Source organism: Empidonax traillii, unplaced genomic scaffold (assembly GCF_003031625.1).
Source record: "Empidonax traillii isolate 1590-97213 ecotype Southwest subspecies unplaced genomic scaffold, ASM303162v1 scaffold1063:size215077, whole genome shotgun sequence".
Taxonomy (NCBI): Eukaryota; Metazoa; Chordata; class Aves; order Passeriformes; family Tyrannidae; genus Empidonax; species Empidonax traillii.
The window spans coordinates 30,752-47,461 of record NW_020956256.1 but is presented as its reverse complement, the minus strand read 5'-3'; the positions used below and the strand labels follow the sequence as shown (position 1 = coordinate 47,461).

General features: G+C 54.7%; 2 protein-coding genes across 9 annotated transcripts in view; one reads left to right on the top strand and one right to left on the bottom strand.

Moving 5' to 3' along the window:
* The window catches only part of UBAP2L (ubiquitin associated protein 2 like), a 30,030-nt gene extending 17,260 nt beyond the window's left edge, over positions 1–12,770 (bottom strand). For 2 of the 8 annotated variants that reach the window (XM_027904511.1, XM_027904512.1), the window contains exons 1-8: positions 8,689–9,075; positions 8,078–8,155; positions 6,807–6,917; positions 4,240–4,408; positions 3,845–3,940; positions 3,085–3,130; positions 2,689–2,801; positions 1,047–1,121 (exon numbers count right to left, since the gene is read on the bottom strand). In XM_027904511.1, the coding sequence (XP_027760312.1) occupies positions 1,047–1,121; positions 2,689–2,801; positions 3,085–3,130; positions 3,845–3,940; positions 4,240–4,408; positions 6,807–6,917; positions 8,078–8,155; positions 8,689–8,778 (778 nt within the window). In that variant the 5' untranslated portion in view covers positions 8,779–9,075. Of the gene's footprint in view, positions 1–1,046; positions 1,122–2,688; positions 2,802–3,084; positions 3,131–3,844; positions 3,941–4,239; positions 4,409–6,806; positions 6,918–8,077; positions 8,156–8,688; positions 9,076–12,443; positions 12,462–12,698 lie in introns of those variants that run through there. The other 6 variants (XM_027904510.1, XM_027904513.1, XM_027904514.1 and 3 more) reach the window with 4 other exon arrangements.
* Positions 12,771–12,838: 68 nt separating this feature from the next.
* Positions 12,839–15,398, top strand: CUNH1orf43 (chromosome unknown C1orf43 homolog). Its single transcript, XM_027904535.1, has 7 exons — positions 12,839–12,980; positions 13,422–13,523; positions 13,693–13,801; positions 13,964–14,017; positions 14,302–14,468; positions 14,685–14,743; positions 15,123–15,398. The coding sequence occupies exons 1-7, from the start codon at positions 12,912–12,914 to the stop codon at positions 15,319–15,321; spliced, it is 759 nt and encodes a 252-aa protein (XP_027760336.1). The 5' UTR covers positions 12,839–12,911; the 3' UTR covers positions 15,322–15,398.
* Positions 15,399–16,710: the final 1,312 nt, after the last annotated feature.

Genomic DNA, 16,710 nt, shown 5'->3' with positions numbered 1-16,710 from the left:
CTCTCAAGAACCAGATACAGGCCTGTTGTTGCCTCGGTCTGGAAGGGCAACAGACTCAAAGGCCCCCAGTCTGCACCTCAAAGGAATGTAAATCCAAACAAAGCCAAAGGGCAGCAAAACCACAATGGCAGCTCTGGAGCAGATGGCCTTGTGCTGCCTGTGGGAGTTAAAGATTAATCCTGAGGTGAGAACCAAGAGACACTGTCTGCCTGCCAGTTGGGTCCCTGCAAAAGAGACTCCTCAGCCTCAACACTCCTCCTCCTGCCCTGACCTTCAGGAGTCAAGTGGCAAGCTCTTCTGGAAGGTTCTTTAGCATCAACCTCCATCAGGTTAGATGGAGGAGACAGTCAAACATGATGTTGGCCTTGTTATGGACACCAATGGGATTCAGCAAACTGGATCATCTCATGGGTGTCTCTTGGCTTCATAAGGCATGAAGGTGCAAGAGCAGGAAATAAAGCGGCCAGGCACTGAGTAGCTTTAACATCAAGCATCCCTGTCACCTCAACATCCACCATCATCTTCAACTGCAGGGAGGTGAGGAGAAGCAGCAGGAACATGCCAGAGCAGCCACTGGGCACTGCTCACCCAGCGGTGGCTGTGAGCAGAGGCAAAGCACGGAGAGAGTTCCACCAGACCCACTCCCCTTGCAGCAGTTGTGACCTTGAGCAGCAACAGCAGGGAGGCTGCAGGAACGGCAGAGGGGCAACAGCAAGTCACAGCTTTTCAGGATGCAAGACAAAGGGAATATGACTGAGCTGCCTCCAGCCTCCTGCCCTCGGGTGGGGTGCTCTGTCACCAGCACTGTGGACACGGAGCTGCTCTGGGCACCGAGAAGCAGTGGCCGAAGCTAAAATCTGGAGTTGGGGTTAGCCTCTCCCGATTCATATTCAAGGTGTCAGCATTAGTAAAAGCACAGTCAGAACAAATGTCAAGTATTCATTAAAATGAACAAATTAAGAGAGAGAAGAATTACATATCCACAGATATTTCAGGGTTTTTTTAAAAAAGCTGTAAAGTAAAGGTATCCGGGGCAGTTAGTGCGCCTGGATGTATCGTACCAGGAGCAGTGTCAAATTTTCGGGGATAATTTGACCCCTCACCCCCAATGAAATCAAGTCCTGAAACAAAACAAAAAGAAAAGAAAGACAACCAGTGAAATTTTGAGTTAAAGAAGTGAAGGTGAGTTTCATTGCCCCCACATACACCAGTCACATCGTACCTGTGGATATTGTTAATTTAAAGAGATGCCTGTGGCTACTAAATTGGAAAAAAAAATGACCACGCACAACACAGGTGACCAGCGGTGTTGCATGATAAATTTACAGCTGCACTGTAGCACTAGAGCAAATTTGACTTGTTCTGTCAGAAAAATCTTCAATTCCCCCCAACCACACTCTAATCCACTTTGTTCCACAATTCCACAAAACACCAACACAGGAAAAAAGAAAACCATGCACACAGAAGCCTCTTCCCACTGGACAGTTAAACTTCCAGCACGTAGAGGTTGTCCAGTCCCATCCCTTTTCCTGCAGAGCCAAGTGCTCCCACTGCCCTTAACACATGCCCACACTATTCCCTCCGGTGTTTAAAACCCTTTTTCAACTGCCAAGATGATCACTCAGTCTGCTGGTGTTTTACAAAAAACAGGCTTATTTCCCCCCCTTACCACAGCTCTCTGTTTTGTGGTGAAAAAAAAAAAAATATCCAAACAACCCCCACCAAAATGCACACAAACAAGCTCCCACCCCCTCCCTGATACTAACCATGGTCAGTAAAAGGTACCCCAGTTTACAGGATTTTAATTCTCCCTTTCCAAAGATATCAGTTTTTCAGCTAATGCATGCAATATGGAGGTGGCCAAAAGCACCATCAACATGGGTGTAAATGCTTCTTAACATCCAAGTACGTGGTATTTACTTGAACACTCAGAAATTGTGGAAAAACAGTTTGACTTCACAGTGGTGCAAGATTGCTCCATAAAAAAGCCAACCAAACCACCACTCTGAAACTCATTCCACAACATGGTCAAGGACTGTCCCCTGCAACTGCCCCCTTCTCACACTGCAAACTCTGAGTTTGCTGTATCTGACAATCCTGTGTGTATGTGAAACAAACCCCAGGGCACCAGTTTTGCAATGCAGAACGTGCAGGGGCAGCTGGGTGTTCAGAACCACCCACCGAACACATGCTGGCTTCAAAGGGAAGGAGGATGCATTCCTTTCGGCTTGTTTCTGTAACAAAGTCTCAACCCCACCGCGGTTGGAGTAAGATGACCATGGAAGAGAGAATGCTCCCAGTACCAAAATCAAGAGCAAGACATCTGACTGCAAGAAATATTCTCTGGAGGATGTACCTAACATTGGGAGAACCTGGACTGCTTAATACACTACAGTTTATAAAATACCACTTTTCCAAACAGCAGCATGGTTTCTACTGGAAAACAGAGGTGAGTGTTCCTGTGCCTCTGTCGTGCACCCCACAGCAATCACCCATCTCCCCATTTCCAGGGCAATCACTCAAACATGTGCAAAGAATTAGGGTCACCGAAATTCACCTCCGGACTAACAACCCACTCCTCCATCCCTGAGCCTAAGACCTGCCCAGAACCTCCTCAGTGCAACTGGATGGATGCAAAATCCACTCACCCTCTCAACACAAACCAGCACATGTGCACTTGACACTTACTTGTGCCATCGTCCGGCTCAAAGCTCCCAGTGTTGTTCCACGTGTTGTTGTTGCTATTCCCGTAGTTCTCATCCGTGCTGGCTGGCTCAGCGTAGTCAGCAGGGTTGAAAGTTCTGTAAGAAACACAAGGATGGAAACGCTCACTTTCTCTCTGGCTAAACATTGTGAAAGCAAACTGATTTTATTCAGACCATGAAACATCTCAGAGTCTCACAGGGAAGTTCTGTCAGCAGAGGGATGCTTCAGCTATGGCAGCCACCCCAAATTTAAGTTAGCATGATGCAGTTTGGGCCTTATTAACAAAAAGAAAGAAAATGGGAACACGAATGGCTGACACAAACAGTATTATTCATGCACAGACTTATCTCTGCTGTGGTTTGTGCCAGTGAAACTTACCCCATGCCTTGGGCAGAAAATCTTCCCCCTCGCCGTCCAGAGCCACCTGTAAATACACAGACACAGGCACTTCTGAGCATCCCTCGGCTCCGTGTCACTGGAAAAAGAAACACTTGAACAACATATGGAGTTCTGATGCCCAGAATGTGAAAGTGGAGAGGATCTTCCTGAGTTGATGGCATTTCCAGCAGTGTCTTTAGATAGATGGGAATGACCTCAGCTGGCTGGCAGCATGATTAGCAATGCATGATTCCAGGCTCAGATGAGGTTTCCAGCTGGCACAAACCGTAAGTACTGAATCCCAGTTTCTGATTTCTGCAGGATGCGACCTCAGCAACAATTTCTGAGCAGTAGATTTTGTGGAAAAATTAATTTCTACATCAAGTATTTAAAGCCCAAGCCAGTGACGGTGCTCAGACACACATGTAAGAACAAGAATGAAGGTTCTGTTGCTAACAAGCCATAGGCCCACCTGCCAAATAGTCATCTAGGGTTTTTTAACTTCCCACCTCTGTAATAAAGCTCAATTCTTGTTCTAACTCCATAGATGGGATGCAAGAACTAGGTGGTGTTTCTAGTATGCTTAAGATGGGGAATCAACATGTAGACACTAATGGTAAGCATGAGGACAGAAAAATTAAGCCTGTATTTTCACTTTGGCAATTCCTCCCATGAAACAGGCTTTGGAACCTCATGGAGATAGATACACTGCTGCCATTCTTCTCCTCCCACTCCTTCGGGCCCCAAAGCCCATGTGTACCTCGGCCTCGGCCACGTCCCCGCCTCCCTCTTTCCGTGCCTCTTCCAGAAGATCCTCCACTCTTCCCACCATCTAGTCCATTCTCCTGGCCCCGAACTGAAAGACAGAACAATGCAAAGACAATTTCAAGACTCATTCTGCTTCAGCAGGGGTACAAGGCCAGACCTCAAACCCCAAAGTGCAGGGGGACCACGTCACCACAGGTTCCCAGAACTTTTGATTTAATCTGATGGCGGTGAGGGCACCTCGGAGAGGGGCGCATCAGATACACACACGTGTGGTTTTCCTCACATCTGTGAGATGTGTCTGCTTGGGAAGCTTTACAGACAGCTGTTACACAGCACTAAGTGCTTCAGGGGGAGAGTTTGGGGGGCTATGAAAGGGCAGGTCCGTACACTCTCTTCCACGGCTGGCACCTCGCCCCCGCCTCGGTGGCCCGCCACGTCGTCTGCTGAAATCCCGCTCCCGCTCCCGGTTTTCTTTGCTCTCCTCACTGGGCTCTGTCTGTCCGCTCTCCTTCTGTCCTGAGACGCCCTTCTTCTTCCCGACCATCTCCCAGGAATGCTGAAGGTTTGCAGAGGGGAAAGAAATTAATCGTGGTTTGATCAATGCAAGATGCAAATACACAGAGATTTAAATATGCTAGAGAGTACACAACAAGGGTCTCCCAAGAAATAGTTTCCAGACCAGTTTTTTATTTGAGGAGTCTATCAGACTACACACAGCACAGCTTCTTCCTTCAAGGAAAGCTTCCTCGCAACTGACTGGCATGCAGTTTGAAGTAACAGGAGATGATTGGTTCTATTTCTGCACTAAAATTCTTCAATAGAGAGGGCATGATACTTCCAGAATTCAAAGCATGGATAAATTTACCTTCTTTAGGGGAAAAAACCCTGCCATTTCACACACATGACCAAGAGCTCTCAGAATAACTCAGGTAAACGTTCCATAGTGCTCTGCAGTCAACATTTTTGAGTCAGTTCTTCTCTCACATGCACAGTCATTAACGAAACTCCTCCCTAAATAGCAGCTCAGATGGAGAGAAGTATGACAGAATTTATCCAACAATTCAGCTCATCCCAAGTTCAACTGTAAAAAGTTAAGTGCACCTCCAGCTCACTGCCATGGGCCTGCACCCATTTATTTTATGACAGTCTGCAGTGGTTTCACACTCTTTAAACTGATGCTGCACGCTGGTGAAACAATTAAAAATAGTCACAAGTCATTGACAATCACCTGAAAACACAACTGGTAGGCAAGTCAACAGTTGGTTTCGGATGGCAGCACGCAGGGACAATGACAAAACACCCAACAACATAATGGCACAGACTGCCATCAAACCCAAGGCTCCCAAAGTCTCTCTCCACAGGTATCTTGCTCCAAAGAAAACTTACAAAAATGTTTACTTGGGAAATGTTTACTTGGCACCAACTGTAAGGTCATCCCTGTTCCTTTACTGTTTCAAATACATTACCAGTAACTAGCTCAGCAGGTGAGCTGTCCTCATCAGCACCAGTGCACCCAGGCAATTAGCAGGGCTGTTTCCTATCCAAAAATCCCCTTTCCAGGATTGCTGCACAAGGCGAATCCAGGCCAGAAGCAGCTCCAAGACACTTGATCAATGGCATTGCAGGGGCTGCCTGTGCTCAGCGACGTGGCAGCTGCAGGGCCACAGGGCTGCTGGAGCAGTGGCAGCCTAGGGCTTCCTCTACCAGCTCCCTGCCTGCCTCTCCACACCTCGTGCTGCTGGGCCTCTCAGCTGCTCCACCCTGTCCTGGGTGCTGCTCTCCCGAGCAATGTGTTTCTCTAGGACATTAAATCGCTCTGATGGCAGAGGTTTGTTCTCTGACTGGAAGTCACTGGTTACAAGAGATCCGGAGAGAAATACAATCATGGCAGAACTGGGCCTCAGCAATGCACGTCCATATTACTGCCCTTTCTAAAAAGCCTTTCTAATAGGTCTTTTGATCAGCTGTCAATGGCAAGGGCTCTCTAAAGACAAGGAGGAACGGGTACGTGCGCTGTATGGAACCTGGTCGGTGCCAAAGCAGAGCACCTGACACTGGGGAGCAACTGCAGTACAAACAACATAGTCTGGGGCATCCAGCCCACCCACCTGCCCCCAAAAGGGTTCATTATGGGGGGGAAAATGAGCCAATAGATAATACTGAGAAATGATATTTAGAGCCTTAACTCTACAAAGAGTTGAGTCAGCTCCAGCCAAACCAGGGTGCAAGGAGGACACCCGTGATCAGTGGCAGTTTAGGAGGATCTGATACTCATAGGTTTTTTTCTGGGATGTAAAAGAACTTGCAAATCTGCTATCTGCATCACAAAATGAATGATACCCCCCACACAGGTAGAAGGTTTCTCTTAAACAAGCACTCCCTTGTTCTCGGAGCTGACCTCGGCTTGCCTGAGAGAGGCACCTGTGTGAGGGGCAGCAGCCAAGCCCAACTCCACAGAAAACAAACAGCAAAAAGACCCTCAAAACCGTGGCATGGGCAGCAGCAAATAAACTGGTCAGGACATCACTGAGAAGTGTTTAGGGCCAGAGATAAAAAAAACTATGTTACTCTGACAGAAAGGAACCCCAGCTGCCTTTCAACACAGGTCACTCAGCCCTGGTGGGAAAAGGTAAGTTCCTTCACACTCAGTGGTGTGAAAGCACATACAGATGCCACTGCACTGTTGTCAGATTGCTTGGATTCAAAATTAATAGGAAGGAAACGACTTATTGCATTTCCCCCTCTATTCCTTCAAGCCTAGGGCCAAGCTCACAGTCCGTGCAAGCCCCCGGAGAGCAGCGTTCAGCAGTCAGGTCACAGTCATGCTTTGCATGCTCCTGTGGAACTAGTCAGTCATTTGTGGCTCTCCTCATCTTGACACACTGGATGCCTCACCTGCAAATATGCAGTGACACTGAGCTAGGCCTCACCAGTTTTACAGGCCCCAATCCTACCGTGTCCGGATTGCCCTCCAGCAGCACATTGATGGCTCTGTTGACATCCCCATTGCAGTCATGCAGAGCAATCACACACTCGTCCTGGTTCTTGCCTGTGATGTCGATCAGCTGTAAAGAAGACAACACCCCAGTCAACATGTTCCAAACTAAGATGGCACCAGAATCTCTATGGGTCTCTCAGGAGGTAAGTTGAATCCCAAACCAGAAATCCTTAAAAAAAAAAATAAATATTCAGGGCTTGGGATTTTTCCCAGCCTTCTCAGCTTAACTGTCCCTCAATGAGGAGTAACTGAGGGTGTGAATTTTTGAGTTACCATTGTTTCACCGTGACCCAGCCTATAACCCCCTTTTCTCAGGACCACACTGTCACCTGCGGGAACAAACCAGTAATTCAGCAAGGCAAAAGGTGCTGTTCCTGCACTGGGGCAACCCCAAGCACAAACACAAGCTGGAGAGGAATGGATGGAGAGCAGTCCTGAGGAGAAGGACTCGAGGGTGTGGGTTAACATGACCCAGTCACATGCACGGGGAGCCCAGAAAGCCAACACTGTCCCGGGCCCATCCCCACAGTGTGGGCAGCACCTGAGGGGAGGATTCTGTCCCTCTGCTTTGCTCTGGTGAGACCCCCCTGCAGAGCTGACTCCAGCTCTGGAGCCCCCAGCACAGCAAGGACCTGGAGCTGCTGGAGCAGATCCAGAGGAGACCACGGAGATGCTCCAAGGGTTGGAGCCCCTCTGGTCTGGAGCCAGGCTGGGAGAGCTGGGGGTGTTCACCTGGAGAAGAGAAGGTCCAGGGAGACCTGAGAGCCCCTTCCAGCGCCTAAAGGGGCTCCAAGAGAGCTGGAGAGGGACTGGGGACAAGGGCCCGGAGTGACAGAACAAGGGGAAATGGCTGCCCACTGCCAGAGGGCAGAGGTAGGTTGGATATTGGGAAGGAATTCTTCCCTGTGAGGGTGGTGAGGCCCTGGCACAGGTTGCCAAGAGAAGCTGTGGCTGCCCCTGGAATCCCTGGAAGTGTCCAAGGCCAGGTTAGATTGGGCTTGGAGCAACCTGGTCTAATGGAAGGTGTCCCTATGGAATGAAGGTAGAACTGGATAGTCTTTAAGGTCCCTTCTGACCCAAACCATTTCATGATACAACTCGATGAAGCCAGTCCAAGGAAATTCAGGGACCAGCCAGACATGTTCCTCCTACCCTCCCAGCACTCACAGTCCTCCCAACATTGATCTCGCCTCCCTGTCGAGGTTCATTTTCATTTCCCACACTCACTTGTTTCACCTTCTCCTCAAAGTCAGCATCGTTGTGGTCCGAAATCATCTGTGCAAGTCGAATCTGTTCCGCAGTGGCCTAAAGAAATCAGATGGATAGAGAGAGTATGGTCAGAGCAGCCCATTTCCAAACTGTCCTCCAAAGGCCATTCCGTTTCCCTGAGCTCTCTGGAAAGGAATCAGCATGGTAAAGAGAAGGTGCAAACAAGGGTCAGAAAAGGACAAATCCAGGGGGAAAGTGACGTGAAAAAGGAACAAGGGGAGTCTGAAAGAAAGGGATGTACTGCTGGTTGGCCTTATGACACCAGGGGAGCAGCAGCCACCTGGACCACTTCTGTTTTGGGGCAAACCTTACCACCAAGACCCACTGTGGGCAGCTTCTCAAGCACTTGCATTCATTAGAGCGAGAAGGGAATGGTCAGATGGAAACAAAACCAAACCTCAGCGCCGGGTCCCACTCGGAGACACCGCCACAGAAACACCAGCGTCAGTGGCTGCCCAGTTAACCCGGCTCTGGGAGTCCTGAGGCGAGCCAGCCATTAGCACCAGCCCAAGCAGGAGAGCCAGGTCTCCACCTCCAAGCTACCTGGTTTCCATGGACACTGCCCTTACCTGCGGCCGCTGCTTGTGCTGCATCTGGCTCTGTGTCTGTGTCTGCTCCCAGTTCCCCCGGGTTCGGTTAGTGCCCACCGATGTCATCATTTACAGTATATACAAATAACAGTATTTACAAGGTAGAACTCTGTGGTGGGTCAGGGGAGAAGAGAGAACAGACTGTTAGAAACCAAAACCAAAAGACAGCACCAGGACTGAACAATCATATGGGCAACACAGCCAGAACACCCATCACAGTTCCCCACCACTTCCCTAAAACCATGGCAGGCCAGGCTGCCATCACCGTGTGCTCCCAGCACAAAACAGCCGCTTGCACTTCTTGAGGTTTCCCTGCCAATGCTACGGCAGAGTGTTCCAAATGAAACATTTCCTGCATCCAGGTGGGAGCAATCGGGCCTCAGGAGCAGAAATAGAATCACAGAGTCAGAGTGGTTTGGGTTGAAAGGCACCTTAAAGCTCATCCAGTCCCACCCACCTGCCACGGGCAGGGACACCTTCCACTAGCCCAGGTTGCTCCAAGCCTCATCCATCCTGGCCTCGGATGCTTCCAGGGATGGGGCGGCCACAGCTTCTCTGGGCAACCTGTGCCAGGGCCTCACCCCCCACTGTAAAAAACCCCTTCCTTTGCTAACCTAGATCAACCCTCCTTCAATTTGAAGCCATTCCCTGGACTTGGGGCAAAGGGTTTAACGACTTGCTGTTGAAACACGTGTGTGAATGGGCATGGATTTGCCACGAGCTCATGTTGAGGCTGCAGCCATCAAACGGAGCAGGAGTGCTTGAAGAAAGCGCCAAAGAAACTTCACTTGGAGAACAGAGCATCTCAGAGCCTCAGACACATCAACTACCTCCCCTTCTCCTTTCTTGCCTTCAAAGCACAGCAGGAAAAGCAAGAGCACTCCAGGAATAAGTCGTGCTACAGGTCTATGGGATTTTTTTTTTTTTTTAAAGAAAACCCACCCTTGCAGAACTGCCTATTTTTGCATGCTTCAGTTATCCCCCAAAACTAGAAATACTAAGTTTGCTTGTTCTGAGTATTCTGGATTAAAAACATACCCAAAAAGTGAACTAGATGTCAGCAAGGAACAGCCAGTAACATCATTAGATAACTGCTTGAGGCAAAAAATCCCAGGAAGAGTTCAGGCCAACAGCGTCCAAAGCAAGTGGAGTTTCTAACCTCACCCTGAGCCTCAAGGCAGAGCCCAAGCTGGGGGTGAGGGGAGGTGGTTTAGAAGGGGATTGGCACTGAGTCTTTTACCCTGCCTAGAGCCTTCCAGGCACAAGGGATGCCAGAGACATCCCACGGCACTCGGCAGGACTCACAACTTCCAAGCCCCCGAAATCTCAATAATTGCAGAACTCACAGTTTTGTATTTCATTACCAGAGCAAGAAGCTTTCCCCCAAAGCAGCAGGGCCTGCTCCAGGCACCTGGGACAGGGGAAGGAGCCACAGATGGAGCGTGAGAGCAGGGAGGAAAGCTGAGCGAGACAATCTGCCCTATGCACATGGGCAGGGCAGCACAGGGAGAGACCCCGTGTGCCAGGCAGGGAGGCTCAGCAGCAGCATTAGCAAACACACCAGGAAACACTGGGGAATCTCCTGTGGAAGCCTGCAAGTACCCAACTGGGTGAGAAATGGTTCCTGAGAGCAGGGAGGCAACACTACTGCCCCGAACTGGATGCATACCCCCCATGCCTGCCCCCACCTGCACCCTGCCTTTCTCCATAGGCAAGTTTTTGAGCCATTGCTCCCAAAGTTCCCCACAAAACCCCTGAAGTCCCCCCTTTGTGGTTACCCACACCTCATGGCAACTTAATACCAGAGTCTTCCTACTACATAGTGCCAAAGGCTCCTATCAGGAAATGACCCAAGCGACCTGTGTGGCCACCAGGAGACCCCAAGGCGTGGGGGAAGAGCACCCTGAGGTGGAAGCAGACAGCCCCCAGCCACCCCCCTCTGCGCAGGCTTCTTCCCCGTGTTATTTAGTTTTGCTCACCACCGCTATGTCTCCTCCAGCTTCAAGTTCCACGCGCAATTTGTCACATTAAACCAACCTGGCAGCAGAACCGCAGGCCCAGAGGGAAGCATGTCCACAGGAACCCAACCTGCAGCTCCCCTGGGCCACAGCTCCAGCAGGCCGAGTTCAAACCTTGTGCAGCGCCCAGGCATTTTGTTCAGCAGCTGCCACGCTCTGCTCTGCCCAGCTGCCCTCACTGCCACCAGTAACGCCAGCATTTGGGTCCTCTAACGTGTAAAAAAAAACCCAGAAGAAAAACATCTACGACAGAAACCTCAGCCAGGCCCTGACCCTGCTGAGGCTGCCGGGTGAGGGAGTGCCCCCACGCGGACCCCACAGCTGCCTCGAGGAAAGAGAACTCGGCTATGATAACTTATTCCTCAGTGGGGGAACCCAAGCCTGGCTTAAGGGCAGCACTGACTCACAGAACATGGTTATCCCAACGCCTGCACAGAGTTTCCCAGTTTGGAGCTGTCCTCACCAAAAGCAAAAGCCAGTCCACACCAGAGCACTGGCTCTTAAGGGGGGCAGCTACAGGTCAAAAGGCCAGTGTTGCCCTCGGACAGGGCTCAGGGAAAACAAAACTACAGGCTACAACACCCTCTACTCAAAGACACTGCATCAAACGTGACATGCTTGGCCATTACCCCTTTTCCTTCTCAGACCGCACCACTGCCCACCTGTCAGGTCTAGGGAAGGGAGTCTCAGCTACACAAGCGAAGTGTGGAGTCTCCAGAAGAAGAGGGGATACAAAAATGTAACAAACTGTTCATTTTATTAGAAACATCAAGTAAGTTACAGTTTCAGAACCGGGATCTGAGGGTGCCATGGCTGCGCCAGATCTGCTGGCTGCCGCTGGGCGAGTCCTGGCACATCCCAGCCTCAGTTTCCCTTATCTGTTAAATACAGAAAAATTGGTATTTCCAGCCCACTCCAACAACGCTTAATTAACAAGTGCAGAAGGCTCTGAAGCCCCAAAGAAAAGGACCAGAGAGGGCAAACAGCATTTCCAAAGATTTCCCCACACTGTGAGACAGAACAAGCACCCAAAAGAGGGTTATCGGTGTGAGAGTTTTTTTTTTTTCCCCGGAGCAAAGACATGGCAGCTGCAGACCGAGTCACCCCGCGCGTGCAGAGCACGAACTTTTGGGGAGATGCCCCGGGATACGCCATCAAAGACCCCGTGGTGGTACCGATGGGCAGCGCTTTACCGGGGAGACTCTCCGGTCGGAGGGCGCAGGCAGAGCACCCCGACCGGGACGGAGGGACCTGGAGAGGGGGGGCCGAGCTCGCGGGCCGGGGCTCCTCCAGGACCCCCGGACCGGCGTCGCCCGGGGATTTCCCGTGGGCCGCGGGACCCACCCCGGCCACGGCCCCCGGGGCGCCACCGAGGAGCGGTGCCGGCAGCGGGCCCGGCGGCCCGCGAGGAGCCCGGCGGGGCGGGAGCGCGGCTCCCATTGTTACCGCCGGCAGCGGCGGGACCGGGCGGGCCGCGGGAGCGCGGCAGAGCCCGGAGCCGCCCGACCCCGCGGCTCGCAACGGGGGCCGAGCGGCCGGAGCGAACCGGAGGGCGCCGGCGGGGCCCGGGCGGGAGCCCCCACGGTGGCGCCAGGCCGGGCCCGCACCAGGGAGGCGGGCGAGTTCGGGCCGCTTCCGCCCTCATGGCCGCGGCCGCCATTTCACCCCCCCTCCCCCGCGCCGCCCGCCCGCACCCGGCCCGCCCGCCCGCCTCACCTGCGGCGGCCGCGCGCGATACGCCAGCCCCCGGCCGCGGCCCGGCCCACTAGGCCGCGCGGGGCCCAGCGGCGGCGCCGGGGCGCGGGGCCGCCCCCGGGGCGCGGCGGGGCCGGGCGGGCCGCGGGGCGGCGGTGGAGGGGCCGGGCGGGCCGTGTGGCGGCGGTGGCGGGGTGGGGGGCAGCCCCGCGGGGAGGGGGTGGGTTCGGGGGCCGCGCGGTACCGGAGCCGCCGCCGCCGCCGCCGCAACTTTACCTGGGTCCGCCCGCACTGACAACTCCCCCGGCCCCGCCCCCGGCACGTGACCGCGCGGGGAGGGGCCGCGCGCGCTGCGCTGGTGCCGCGCGAGGGGCACGTGACCGCGGCTCCCTCCTGCCCCCGCCCCCTCGCCCGGGTCACGTGGCGCGGGGCTCGGGAGGGGGGGGGATTGGCGGCCGCCATGTTGTGCGGCCCCTGCGCGGGCCGGGCATGGCGGGGGCCGGCAGCAACTGGCTCTCGGGGGTCAACGTCGTGCTGGTCATGGCCTACGGCAGCCTGGTGAGGGCCGGCGGGGCGGGCCGGGGCCGGCGCGGGGCTGGCAGGTCCGTGCGAGGCGGCCCAGGCGTGTCCGCGGAGCCGGGCCGTGCGGCCCTGGTGAGGCCGCTCCCGGCGCGTCCGCGGGACTCCCGTGGAGTCCGTGACGCGCCCGTGAGGGAGGTCCCGGGCTGTTCGTGGGGAACCCCCCGGAGCCTGGCTCGGAGTCCTCAGGGGTCTGGGCTGGACCGCCCGTGGGCTCCTGGCGTCGGTAGGGCGGGGGAGGACGGGGGTGGGAGCCGCTGTGGGGGCCCGGCCGGGTGTCCGTGAGGCTCCTGGGGGACTGAAGCGAGACCCTTGTGCTCGCTGGGGTTGGAGGGCTGAGAAGAGGGAATCGGTGAGGCTGTGCTGTCTGTGAGACCCCCGCCCCGTGCCTGAACCCCCCGCCCCGCTGCGGCTCCGCAGGTGTTCGTGCTGCTGTTCATCTTCGTGAAGCGACAGATCATGCGCTTCGCTATGAAGTCCCGCCGCGGCCCCCACGTGCCCGTGGGACAGCACGCGCCCAAGGTGGGTCCCTCCACCCCCTGCACCCCGAGGGACGGGCGGGGGCTGCTCCAGAGGCAGAGCCGCCACCGCCGAGGAGCAGCGGGGAGGGAGCGGTTTGTGTAAGGCCCATTCTCATCACCGTGATCCCACCGACTAAGTGAACGTGTCGTGTTTTTTTCCTGCTGTGCAGGATTTAAAGGAGGAGATCGACATTCGGCTTTCAAGGGTGCAGGACATCAAGTACGAGCCACGGCTGCTGGCTGAGGACGACGGCCGGCTCCTGCAGCTGGAGACAACAGGTACTGCCCCACAGTTGTTGTTCCCCCAGGGCCAAGTTGCATCTTTGGCCGCTCGTGTTGGTATCCTGTCACACGAGATGGTGTCTCTGCTCCCATTTTCCCTTTCCCCGCCTCCCTCCAAGCTCCAGCAGAGCTTTCAGTTTGTTCTTTCTCCTTTCCCAGGCTGCTATAACTACCTGTACAGGATGAAGGCACTGGATGCAATCAGGACATCAGGTAAGGGAACTCGGAGCAGGAGGGTGGAGAGAAACCCTGAGTGGGGGAGATGAGGGTGCCAACAGCCCTGTGGGGAGGCTGCAGTTCCTTGTTAGAGAGGAGCAGTCACTTCTCCCACCCAGGGCTAGTGGCCCGAGGTCAGCCTGCCCCGTGCTCTGGGGCATCCGCCAAACAGGAGCAGCAGGCGTGGAGGGAAGTTTATCCATCCAGCAGCTCCTGACTGTGGGGGTGAACACAAGCATTTCCACCCGTGCTTCAGCCAGCTGTGTTGTGCCTTTTTACAGAAATCCCGTTTCAAGCAGAGGGCCGGTACCCAAAGTCTTTGATAGGGAAGAACTTCTATGCCTACCTGCTGGAACTGCGGAATTCCAGCACCTCCTTCAAAGGCATCCGCAAAGCCTTGATCGACACCTTGCTGGATGGATACGAGAGTGCCCGCTACGGCACCGGGGTGAGTGCTGGTGTGGCATTGCCGGCCCTGTGGGGTGTCCCTGTGCTGCATCCCCTGTTCCCGTGGCCTGGCTTCATCCTTTTCTTCCTGTGCTCCAGCCTGGCTGCATCCCCTCAGCAGTGTGGGGCTGTTCCTGTGCTCCGGGCTGGCTGCCGGGGCTGAGGTTGCACTGTAACTTCAGCTGGGTTTTCCGTGGTCTTCTCTGTTTGCATCCAGGTCTTTGGGAAAGCAGAATATCTGAAGTACCAGGAAGCTCTGAATGAGCTGGCGAACATGTAAGTGCTTGGTGGTGGGTTCCTGGGCCATAGCAGGCCCTTGGGGGAGGTGTGAACAGAGACAGGTTTTGGGGCACATCCAGTGTCTGAGACAGGGGCTGTTTGTGCCCATCCGTGCTCTGGTTTCGCTCCCTCCTTGCAACCTGCCCGTTAATGCAGTTTGGGGTTTGTTCCATGTCCGTGTTCCAGTCCACATTCCTGCTTGTCCCTGGCACTTTGAGCCAGGGCTTTGTGCAGGACCACTGGCCTTAGATTTGAAGAGCTCAGTGAGCACCGTCACCCCGGGGGCAGAGCTGCCCCGTGTCGGACAGATGGACACGCAGCTGAGCGGCTGCTCTGGGGGGCGGCAGCGGTGACGGTGCCTCTTCTCTGCCCGCAGCACCAAGGCCCGGGGGGGCAGCAGCCAGCGGCAGCACCAGTCAGCAGCAAAGGACCTCACCCTGTCCCCTGAAGTCTCCAACCCCGCCACCATCCAGGTCACCTACCTGCCTTCCAGTCAGAAGAGCAAACGTGCCAAACACTTCCTGGAGCTGAAGAGCTTCAAGGACAACTACAACACGCTGGAGAGCACCCTGTGAGCGCGTGGGGCCTGGTGCAGTGGCTGTGCAGGTGGTGCTGGGAGGAAGCAGCTGCACTCTCAGGTCACCCCCTCACACCACATTGGAGGTCGTCACACAGCGGGGGCTCCGTTCCAGCTGCTGGAACTTGGCCCTCGCCAGAAGCCCATTCCAGAGCAGTGTACCTGCCTGCTGAGCCCAAGGAGATTGGCCCCACAGCCTCCTCTGCCACAGGCTTGTGACACTCCAGGCTTTGAGTCCTGCACCATCTTGGACTCTGTGAATAAACTGATTAGCTTGATCTTATTTATAAAGACACGGATCCCAGCCAGCACTCCCCTCTGCCCGTCCTTCCCTGCAGCGGCTGGCGGGAACTGACGTCTGTCTGTTCTGTCCGTGTGGGTCTTGGGCTCTGGAGCCACCTGTCTGTCCTTTCTCAAGGGTGAACACTTTTCCCCGTGTCCCCGTTGTTCCTGCTCTCAGCCTTGTGTGCCCAGCCAGGGTGTAAATAGTTCGGTGCCCATTCTCAGCACCGCAGCCGAGCTGCTGCTTCGGGCTGCAGTTTCTACTCCTTCTACTGCAACTGGGCATTTGGGAACGTCTCGAAAGGACAAACCAGCGTCAAGTGTCCCGTCTGTCCTGCCAAGGGGGTGTTTGCTCCCACTCTCACCAGCGCCTCGTGTGCCAGCAGCTGCCCACCCTCCAGGGCCGAGAGCTTGCAGCTCCCACCTTGAGTCTGCATCTGCCAGGCCAAGGGCAGCGCCAGCAGCTCACCCATCACCGTGGCACGGGCGGCACAGGGTGGAGGGCACAGACCTCGCACGGGCCTCGGCACTTTTTAATTACTGTTTAATAAAATGACAGTTTAGCCTGAGCAGGATGCGTGCCACCAGCCTCTGACTGCAGGGGCCCGTCCCTGCCAGAACCAGCGCTGTGTCCCTCCAAGGTGCTGCTACAAATGTAGCCAGGATGCTGTTAATGGTGGCCAGGTTGCTGCCATTACTGCTGTGGTAGTTGGGATGCCATTACAGTAACCAGGATGCTGTTACGGTAACCAGGATGACACCATTCCAGTAACTGGAACGCTGGAACAGGCTGCCGTTACTGCCATGGTATCCAGTGGGTGTGGCCCCTGGAGAGGGCAGTTGCAGGGTCCCTGTGGCACCGGTCATGGCAGTGCCAAACAGCCAGAGCTGCTGCTGCCTGCAGGGGGAGAAGGTTGGACAGGGCAGGGGCTGGGAAGGTGGGAGCTGTCCTTGGGCTCCTGGGAGCAAGTGGGGACAGTGGGTTGCAGTGTGGCCTGGCACAGGTTAAACCCTAGACCTTCCAAATGTGCTCTTTGGTTGCAGGTCCAGGAGAAGGGGAGTGCTCGTACAGGGCTGCTGGAGAGGTAGAGCTGGGAAAGAGCCC